This window comes from Rhincodon typus, chromosome 4, assembly GCF_021869965.1.
Source record: "Rhincodon typus isolate 14 chromosome 4, sRhiTyp1.1, whole genome shotgun sequence".
In the NCBI taxonomy this organism is placed as follows: Eukaryota; Metazoa; Chordata; class Chondrichthyes; order Orectolobiformes; family Rhincodontidae; genus Rhincodon; species Rhincodon typus.
This window is the reverse complement of record NC_063335.1, coordinates 114,935,491-114,946,450: the sequence shown is the minus strand read 5'-3', so window position 1 is coordinate 114,946,450 and position 10,960 is coordinate 114,935,491. Positions and strand designations below refer to the sequence as shown.

General features: G+C 44.4%; 1 protein-coding gene across 1 annotated transcript in view; it reads left to right on the top strand.

Moving 5' to 3' along the window:
- The window catches only part of LOC109924350 (anion exchange protein 2), a 68,988-nt gene that overhangs the window by 12,166 nt on the left and 45,862 nt on the right, over positions 1 to 10,960 (top strand). Inside the window, exons 3-5 of the mRNA XM_048595552.1 lie at positions 2,615 to 2,751; positions 5,117 to 5,297; positions 10,019 to 10,154. Of these exons, the coding sequence (XP_048451509.1) occupies positions 2,615 to 2,751; positions 5,117 to 5,297; positions 10,019 to 10,154 (454 nt within the window). The remainder of the gene's footprint in view (positions 1 to 2,614; positions 2,752 to 5,116; positions 5,298 to 10,018; positions 10,155 to 10,960) is intronic.

Below are 10,960 nucleotides of genomic sequence, written 5' to 3'. Positions count from 1 at the left end.
GGGCACTGTCGGAGGGTCAGTGCTGAAGGAGAGCCGCACTGTCGGAGGGTCAGTGCTCAGGGAGTGCCGCACTGTCGGAGGGTCAGTGCTGAGGCAGCGCCGCACTGTTGGAGGGTCAGTGCTGAGGCAGCGCCGCACTGTTGGAGGGTCAGTGCTGAGGCAACGCCGCATTGTCGGAGGGTCAGTGTTGCGGCAGGGCCACACTGTCGGAGGGTCAGTGCTGAGGGAATACCAGACTGATGGAGGGGCAGGGAGTGGTGTGTGTATTGTTGGCCGTGTGATTATTCAGCTGAGACACGAAACGGAAACCACCTCCTCTCCTCGGGTTGGGAAAGATGATTCCATGGCACTATCTTGAAGAGCAGGTGTTTTACCCTGTGCCCTTGCAAATTTTAAACCCTTTCAACCAACATTACTGAGTAATTATTTTGCTGTTTGCAGGATCTTGATTTGCACAAATTGTCGATTATGAAGTGCTTGTGTGTAACTCACCTTGTGAAATCCTGTGGCTGTAAAAGTTACAACCTAAATGCAAGACTCTTGTTTTCTCCTTTCTGCTGCTACCATCTCTCTCTCTTTCTGTACAGATGGAAAACCTCTTCCCACAAACAAGATACTTCCATCAGTTGATGCAGGCGCACTCTGCTGAATGCCCTCCTTCTGTGACGTAACAATTCTGTCAGCTGTAGTGTGGGTTTTCTCTCTGTCTGTTTGTTTCAGCCTGGACTTTATAGTTTCAGTTATCACCTCAACCCTGTTGGAGTTACAATTAAACCTAAACCTTCTGAGGGCAAATCCCTCCTCTTATTCCCATCTGCCTTCATTTTAACCAAACCCTGGCACTAGCACCACAGCCCCAGTGTCCATCAGAATTTCACACAAAAGGGGATTACCCTGTAACATTATCTCTTTCTATCTGCACAGATCCTGCCTGGTCCTCTGAATATTTCCAGCCTTTTTTCTGTTTTTATTTCATTAGATGCTTATTCTTCCCTCCTTTGATGTTTCACCTCTGCATTCATTTTAATTATCTTGCCATTATGTGTGTCTCAGTCCATTCTCTACTCCCTAATTTTGCAGTCTTCTCAGATTTTCTGACAAGTCTAACCTGTTTAACCTCCCCTTCCTTAACCCTTCGATGACTGCAGCACACACCACCTGCTCAGACTGGTTTTGCAGTTAGTTAAGAGAATGGTGTAAGTGTGGAACCATTCTGCAGGGACTTAGTGCTGTGCAGATCTGACTTGCTCAGATTGTCCAATTCTTTGAAGCTGGTGCATGTGTATTGAGTTTTGGATTGTTCTCAGAGATCAGTATTTTTTTGGCCTTCTGTATGTGTGTTCTCTAACTTTCAAATATGTTTTAACCTGGAGCCATCAGTACAAAGGTACAGTTTATCCTCAACTTACCTTATTGCCTGTTCACAGTGTGTGTGTATCTGTTCCTGGGCTGACCATAATATGTAGAAATGTCTCTGGACTGATGATAGTGGATGTATGTGTCTCTGGGTTGCACGCAGCGTGTGTACGTGTTTCTGGACTGAAGATAAGTGACTTTGGTTTGACAGTTCACTTTCTATCCTTAGTGTTTGATTGTACTTTTTTTGTTGCTCTTGTGCCTCATGGTCCTTAAGGGGAAGGCGATAGCCTAGTGGACTGTTAATCCAGAGACCCAGATAATGTTCTAGCAGATGGAGGAATTTGAATTTGATTTTAAAAGATGTCTGGAATTAAGAGTCTAATGATGGCGATGAATCCATCTAGTTCTTAAGGTCCTTTAGGGAAGGAAACTGCTGCCCTTATCTGGTCTGGCCTACATGTGACTCCAGACCCGCAGCAATGTGGTAGACTCTTATCTGCCCTCTGGGCAATTAGGGATGGGCAATAAATGCTGGCCTAGCTAGCGACGCCCTCATCCTGTGAATGAATAAAGAGAAAAGGTACCAGTGTTCCACTGAGATAACCAGATATGGAAAGTCTTGCTGTTAAATTTGCCATTTCCAGTTTGATAGAGGGTTGCAACTTCTCTTAGGCAGTGTTTCAAATGGTAGTTTTAATCTGTGTAAGATTTTGTCCTTCAAAAGCAATTTTTGCTTTAATTGGTCCCCTCATTAGTGTGAAGAGCACCCATTACCACATGTGACCCCAGATGATGTGTGTTAGTCTGAGACCTCTCCTCTCCAACATACACATTGCAGCATTAGTGAGAATCTAGGGTGAGCAGCTTTCTCTCTTTCTCACTCTTCCCTTCTCCCCTGCAATTGTGAATGTTAGCTTGCTCAGTGATAAACTACCTCTGAGCGTGTGCTGTGTGTTCCCACATTGCTCTCCCTGTTAGCTTGAGCTGACATTTTGGGGCTACACTGTTGGATGTAGCAAGGGGTCATGGGTTATTTAACATGGGTTGAATGACCTCCCCATTCAGTGTTATTCTACTCTGTCTGGGATTTGTCTAGGATAGTCACCGGCACAGACTAGTTGAGCTGAACAGCCTTAGCTGTAGACCCGGAATTCTCGTTCTGGGATGGCTGCCAGTTCTGTTGAGAGACTTCTTGCCGGACAGATCATGATCTTCACAGCTGGTTGGGAATCATTGTTGTATCTCCTCTCCACAGGTCACCGGTTTGAGGATGTTCCTGGGGTTCGACGGCACTTGGTCAAAAGGAGCACAAAAGGCACCGTTATGCATGTGGGAAAGGAGCATTCCAAAGTCTACCCAAAGACCAAGAAAGCTGATCGGCAACCACATGAGGTACATTGCGTGCTTGTAACTTTCTCTCCGAGTGAAGTCTATCTCCTTGTGTGAAGGTGTTCACTTGTCCCTTGAGGTGCTGTGGTTGAGCTGCACTTGTTGAAGGGGCTGATATGCATGTGTGATTCTGATGGTGCGCGTACTGCTGTGTTGGGGAAGGTCAGTGCTGCTGTGCCGAGCGTAGCTATCATTCAGGCTCCACCCTGAGAACATTCAGACTCCACCCCTCTGTGGCTTTCACTGGGGATTGGCTGTGAGCTAACAGGGGTGAGGCCCCAGCTGATCTTTGTTTCGTAAACCAAGTCTGTGAGCTGGTGATCAGTTAATGCAGCACAGACCAGAGACCAGAACTGCGGATCTGCTACCTACTGATCACCTTCCCTCCCGAGCTTACAGATCCCGCAGGAGGCTGGGAGCAGCTTCATGACAGGAGAAGAGCAAGTGACAATGGCTCCGTACCTTGTGAGTTAATTTGTCAGGAGTGAGCACACTGTGATCTGGGATCCACTTCTTTATATTGTGAGGTGGATTCTGACCAACAGACATGCCTGCGGACAATGTTTCGTAATTATAAATTCTAATTTTCAGATCACTGCTCGGCCCCTGTAATCAGTGAGGGAGCTGTCAGGGCTGTACAGGCAGGCTCAGCCCTAAACAGGTTGATTGCTGGCTGAAATGGTGATACACAGTGTCCTGTGTTGTCTGTCATAGCCACTGATGTTCAAGGTGGGTGGGACTGGTAAATGACAGACTCAGATCAGATTGGCGACTTTGCCGACACATGGGAAAGATAATCAGGCTATCATTCTCGGGGAATGGGCTCTGTACTTTAAGTGCGAGCTTGGGATCAGAAGTTTAATCTTCCCAACTTTTTTGAAGTTTGAAAGAAAGTTTGTCTTTCAGATCCTGAAAATGTTGTATCAGAATGTGGCATTGTTTCGCTAATGGGAAATGTTGAGCTCTATCACTGGGTATCTGGCAGGTGGTGTTGAGTTGTGTCTGTGGATTTTTGATGGTGACATTGTTGAGTTGAATTTTCTGGTACACAACAAGGTATTTTTCCAATCTTTGGTGGAATGTGAGTGTTGCTGGCTGAGCAAATATTTATTGCCTGACCCTAATTGCCCTGGAGAAGGTGATGGTGAGCTACTTTCTAGAACCACTGCAGTTCTTGAAATGTGGGGACATGCACAATGTCCTTAGGGAGGGAATTCCGGGAATTTGACCCAACAGCACTGAAGGAATGTTTCTAAGTCCGGATGGTGGAGGGAAACTTACAGGGGCTTGTTGTACCTGTGCATCTGCTGCCCCTGTCCTAGATAATAATGATCATGGACTTAGAAGGTGCTGCTAGAGGAGCATTGATGAGTTGCTGAATGCACCTTGTGGATGGTACAAAAATTATTTTTAATCTGCCTGTTTAGACATGTTATGAATCTTCTGTGGTAACCACATCCTGAGGTGGGACTTGATTGACCCAGCGGTAGGGAAACTACTATCTTGCCTGGAGACCCTTCGTGCAGATGGTACACGCTGCTGTGACTGTGCGTCAGTAGTGGATGTGGTACCAGTTAAGCTAGTTGCTTTGTCCTGGATGGTGACAAGCTTCTTGAGTGCTGTTGGAACTGCACCCATCCAGGCAAGCGGGGAATATTCCGTCACACTCCTGACTTGTGCCTCGTAATGAGTGGACAGGCTTTGAGGAGTTGAGGGGGGTTAGTTACTTGCTGTGGTATTCCCAGCCTCTGACCTGCTCTTGTAACCACTGTATTTATATGGCAAATCCAGTTCAGTTTCTAGTCAGTGATAACCCCCAGGATGTTGATAGTGGGAAAGTTAATGATGGTTATTGGGACATAGGGCTTAGAGACAGGATTAGACCAATCAACCTTATGACCCTGCACCACCATTCAATAGGTCATTTAGTTGTGATCTCAGCTCCACACTCCATTTCTGCCCGTGAGTATTAGGGGAGCAGCTTGGGCTCTCTCTCGTGGGATTTGGTCATTGCCTGGCATTTGAGCCATGCAAAATGTATCTTGCCATCAGTCCAATTGTGTGTGAGCGTGGATTGCTTTAGTATCTGAGGAGTTGCGAATGGTGCTGAACATTGTGCAATCATCTGCGAACATCCCCACTTCTGACCTTACGATGGAGGGAGGGTCATTGAAGCAGCTGAATATGATTAGGCCTAGGATGCTACCCCAAGGAACTCTTGCAGAGATGTCCTGGAGCTGAGATGTTTGGGCTCCAACAACCTTGACCATCATCCTTGTTGCATGAGAGTCATGGCTTTGTGTTGTATCTTTGAGGCTAACCTGCTGGGAGCTGTTATATGATGTTTTATCACTGTGCTTCTGCTAAGGTGTTTGTGGAACTGAATGAGTTGACGATGGATAAGAATCACGAAATGCAATGGAAGGAGATGGCTAGGTGGATCAAATTTGAGGAGGATGTGGAAGAGGAAACGGATCGCTGGGGAAAGCCACATGTCGCCTCGCTCAGCTTCCGCAGTTTGCTGGAGCTCAGGAAGACACTAGCACATGGTAAATGTTTTTTGTATTCTTTGTCACAAGTGCTGTTATACACAACTGAACTATTCTTTTCTCCATCACCAAATCAGTGTTGTTTTTCATCCATTAACCACCACCAGTAAATCACCTGTGTTTCCAATTGACTAATTCATGTTCAAAGCCTGTTATAAGGGCAATGCAAGGCATCAAAGGTAGAGAGAGTGGGAAGGGGCCACATAGATAAATGTTCAATGTTAATTCAAGTAAAGTTTGTATGCAGTTGATCAAGATCTGAAGTGTTTAGGTACTGTGAGTAAATGAGTACTAATAGTAATGGGCTCAAGTATTTATTGTTTGGGTTTGAGTTTTTATGGCACCGGTACTATTGAAGAAATACACTAATGTGTAGTTCCATCGCTCAAATGTTATTAATTTGAACAGTTCAGACAGGTGATAAAATTACTTAAGTTAAAACCCCTCATTAATACAATGGAGTGTCTTCCTCAGCCATTTCAGTGGGCAGTTACTAGTGAACCATGTTGCTGTGGATCTGGAGTCATGTATAGGATGGCAAGTTTCCCTCACTCAAGGACACTAGTGAACGAGATGGGTATTTATATCTGTCCATCAGTGATTGTTGTCATGGTCACCGTTACACAGTCCCAGAGTTCTGACAGCACAGAAGGAGACATTCAGTTTATCATGTCTGCGCTGGCCTTCCAAATGAGCAGTTCATTTCAAACCATTCTCCTGCTTTCTGCACATAACACAGCACATTGTTACTTTTTAAATTACCATCTATTTCTATTTTGAAAGCTTCAACTGAATCTGCTTCCACCATGCTCTCGGGCAGCATATTCATGACCCTAACCAGTCACTGCACGGAAGAGCATTTTCCCACATTTTCCAGTTGTTTTAAATTGGTGCCCTCTTATTCTTGATCTTTCTAAGATTGAAAACAGTTTCTCCCTCTCCACTCCGCCCAGACCCCTCAAGGAAAATAGTCCCAGCTTCGCCAGTCTATCCTCATTTCTGAATATTGTAAATCTCCTGTTTCTCTCTCTCTGCAAAGCCTTCATGTCCGTCCCAAAGTTTGTCACCCAGAACTGTACACAACACTCCTGCTGAGACTAAACTAGTGTCTCGGACAAGATCAACATCACCTTGTTCTTGAAATCTATGCCTTCATGAACAAAGTCAAGGATGCTGTGTGCTTTATTAACTGATTTCTCAACCTGTCCTGCCATATTCAGTGTCTGTACACATATATACTCCCAGGTCCTTCTGCTCCTGCACTCCATTTATATTGTCTTTCCATCTTCTTCATACTAAAATATATCATCTGTCTTTCCTGTGTTGAATTTCAGCTGCTAGTTTCCTGTCACTCGGCCAATTTCGTGTCCATGTTGCTACTGTCCATTTTATTCTGGTACTAGTTTCAATTCCAGATTATTTATTTATTGAATTTATTCACTGTTAATTTTGTGAGAGTTAGTTCTTCAGAACAGGATAGTATTGTTGTTGAACCTGCTCTTATCATTGTGTAACATCTACAACATCTACTTACAAACTCTCCTGCCAGCTGGGATCATAGGCCCACGTTTGGAGCCAGAACATTGGCTGATCTTTTGTTTTCATTCTTTCTCTGTTGTGGGCATACCTGACAAGGCCAGTATATTTCTCTGAAGCCAAACTGTCCTTGAGAAGCTGAAGGTGAGCCAGCACCTCCTTGAATACAGCTGCAAATATGAACATATGAATTAGGAGCAAGAGTAGGCCATTCAGCTGCTGGACTCTCTTCCACCATTCAATAAGGTCATGACTGATCTGATTGTGGCCTCAACTCTATTTTCCTGTCTACTCCCATACACTTAGATTGTTGACTAACAAGTGAATCAATGTACCTCTGACTCAAAAATCTTCAATAATCTAACATCCACTGCTCTCTGGGGAAGTGCGTCCCCCCACTGTGACTGACGAGGCCATTTCAGAAGGTAGTTAAGAGTCAAACACATCAATGTGGATCTGGAATCATGTGTGGGCAGGACTTGGTAAGACCAAAAGATACAAGAGCAGAATTAGGCCATTCGGCCTGTCAAGTCTGATGTGAAGAATACATGGAATAATTGAAATAGTTCTTCCTGACATCAGTGACCTTCATTAATACTTATAGGAATTGGGCAAAACTCACCAAGGTGTCATACTAGCATAAAGGAAGGTAACTGCAGTTGTTGGAGGGCTAATCATCTCAGCCTCAAAACTTCTTTGTGAGAGTTCTGCAGGATAGTGTGCTAGGCCTGACCTCCATCAAAGATGGCAGATTGAATCCCTGAAGGACATTAGTGAACCAGATGGGTCCTTATGACAATTTAGTAGTTTCACGGTCACCATCAGTGAGACAATGACTAGGTTTTTATTCTTGATATAGAAACTGAAAGAACTGCGGATGCTGTAAATAAGGAACAAAAACAGAAGTTACTGGAAAAGCTCTGCAGGTCTGGCCGCATCTGTGAAGAAAAAGATCAGAATTAACGTTTCGCGTCTGGTGACCCTTCCTCAGAACTGTTGTTTTATTCTTGATATGTTTGGTTAACTGAATTGAAACTCCCCTCAGCCCCGCCCCACCCCCCAAGTGGCAGGCTCACCTAGTACTAGTCCAGTAGCATAACCGTAGAGCATAGAACAGTAGAGCACAGCACAGCACAGTACAGTACAGGCCCTTCGGCCCACGATGTTGTGCTGAACTTTTACCCTAAACCTAAGGTCTATCTAACCTCCACCCCTACCTTATACTGTCATCCATATGCCTATCTAATAGCCGCTTAAATGCCCCTAATGAGGCCGACTCCACTACCCTCTCCGGCAATGCATTCCACGCCCCGACCACTCTCTGAGTAAAGAACCTACCTCTGACGTCTCCCCTATATCTACCTCCACTCACTTTAAAACTATGCCCCCTCGTAATAGCTACCTCCACCCGAGGAAAAAGTCTTTGGCTGTCCACTCTATCTATACCTCTGATCATTTTGTACATCTGTATCAAGTCACTTCTCAGCCTTCGTCGTTCTAAAGAGAAAAGTCCTAGCTCTCTCAATCTTTCCTCGTATGGCCTTCCCTCCATTCCAGGCAACTTTTCCAATGCTTCCACATCTTTCCTGTAATGAGGCAACCAGAACGGGACACAATACTCCAGATGTGGCCGAGCCAGGCTTTTGTATAGCTGGAGCATAACTTCACGGCTCTTGAACTCAATCCCTCTATTAATGAAAGCTAGTACACCATACACCTTCTTAACAACTCTATCCATCTGGGTGGCAGCTTTCAGGGAACTGTGGACATGAATCCCAAGATCCCTCTGCTTCTCCACACTGCCAAGAATCTTTCTGTTAGCCCTGTATTCTGCTTTCAAATTTGTCCTTCCAAAATGAATCACCTCACACTTTTCAGGGTTAAACTCCATCTGCCACTTCTCAGCCCATCCTATCAATGTCCCTTTGTAACCTAGAACAGCCCTCTGCACTATCCACAACTCGACCCACCTTCGTATCGTCCGCGAACTTACTAATCCACCCTTCCACTCCTTCATCCAATTCATTTACAAAAATCACAAATGGAAGAGTACCCAGAGCAGATCCTTGTGGTACACCACTCATAACTGAGCAGAATGTTGAATATTTTCCGTCCACTACTACCCTTTGTCTTCTAAGGGTCAGCCAATTCTGATCCAATCTGCCACATTTCCCCCTATCCCATGCCTCCTTACTTTCTGCATGAGTGTACCTTGGGGAACCTTATCAAACACCTTATTTAAATCCATGTATACCACATCCACTGCTCTACCTTCATCCATGTGTTTGGTCACCTCTTCAAAGAATTCAATAACGTTTGTGAGGCGTGATCTACCCCTCACAAATCCATGCTGACTATCACGAATCAAACTGTGCCTATCCAAGTGATCATAAATCCTATCTCTCAGAGCCCTTTCCAATAATTTGCTCACCACTGATGTAAGACTAATTGGCCTGTAATTTCCGGGGTTATCCCTATTCCCTTTTTTGAACAAGGGAATGACGTTTGCCTCTCTCCAATCTTCCGGCACTATACCCGTGGACAGTGAGGACGAAAAGATCATTGTCAAAAGCCCTGCCGTCTATTCCCTCACTTCCCATTAGAATCCTTGGATAAGTCCCATCAGGCCCGGGAGACTTATCTATCTTCAAGTTCCTCAAAATTCCTAGTACATCTTCCTTACTAACATCGACCTCCTCTAGCCTACCAGCCTGTTTAACACAGTCCTCCTCCACAACTAGGTCTGTCTCAGATGTGAATACCGAAGAAAAGTATTCATTAAGGACATGTCCTATCTCTTTAGCCTCCGTGCACAAATTCCCTTTACAATCCTTGATCGGCCCTACTCTTTCTCTGGTCATTCTCTTATTCCTCAAGTACGTGTAAAAAGCCTTGGGGTTTTCCTTGATCCTATCTGCCAAGGTTTTCTCATGCCCCCTTATAGCTCTCCTAAGCCCTTTCTTCAGCTCTTTCCTGGATAACTTGTATCCCTAATGACGTTGCTTCTCCCAGGAACCTTCATACTATCATTGGTTGTGTTCATGGAGCACGGCACAGGCCAGGAAACAAAATGATGATTTCTTAACCTGTATTACTCAGTACCGTGCTGGGCTTAGTTAGAATTAACCTGTGGGGAAGCTTGAACTATGACTCTGTATATCTAACCGTGTCATGTCCTCTCTCAGGCACAGTTCTATTAGACTTGGACCAGAAGAGTTTACCAGGAATTGCACATCAAGTGGTCGAACAGATGATCATCTCTGATCAGATTAAAGCTGAGGACCGAGCCAATGTGCTAAGAGCTCTGCTTCTCAAACACAGGTATTGTGGCTGAGAAAGGTGCTTAACTTAATGTTAGTCCGTCACAGACACTAAGTCAATTTCCTTTCAATGTGTGGTGCAGCAAACTTTGTTTTAACTGGCACCTTATGAATCAGCACACTCAATAAACCGGCAAAAATTATATACCTGAAATACTGGAAGCTTCCTGGATTATCACGATTTCTGCAATATTCAAGTAGTCAGGTGAAGGTGAGAAGGTACTTTCCCAGAAAGTTTTATTTGAGGCAAAGTTGCATTATTATTTAAGTGTTTTCTGCTCTTAGTAAGGTATAACAGTGATTTGTTCACCCACTGCATGACATGCCTATTATTTACTGTCTGTTTTTACATTGATTATGTGGACCCCTTGATTAACTGGCACACTGCTTGTCCCTGAGGTGCTGGTTAATAAAAGGTTTGCTGTATATTGACCTTTTCTATCATGTAAATAATTACAGTATTTTGGCTTTTTTTAAAATTTTCATTGGAACCATCACAACCATCAGTTTTTAAAGGTCCACAGTGCTTCTGACCAACCACTGTCTTAATGTAACTAAAAAAATTAATTTGTCGATTTGTAACCTTCTTGATGTCCATCAGTCTTCCCCATCACTCTGGTTCTCTCCCAGTCTATCTCTAATTTCTTCCAGTCCTACAATTCTCATCACACTTCCTTTCTCCATACATCACTCCTACTCCACTGTAACCACCTACAAATAACTCCCTATCTCTGCAACCTCCCCCACTCCCTACACTCTTCCTATCTCTGTAACCTCCCCCACTCCCTACACTCTCCCTATCTCTGT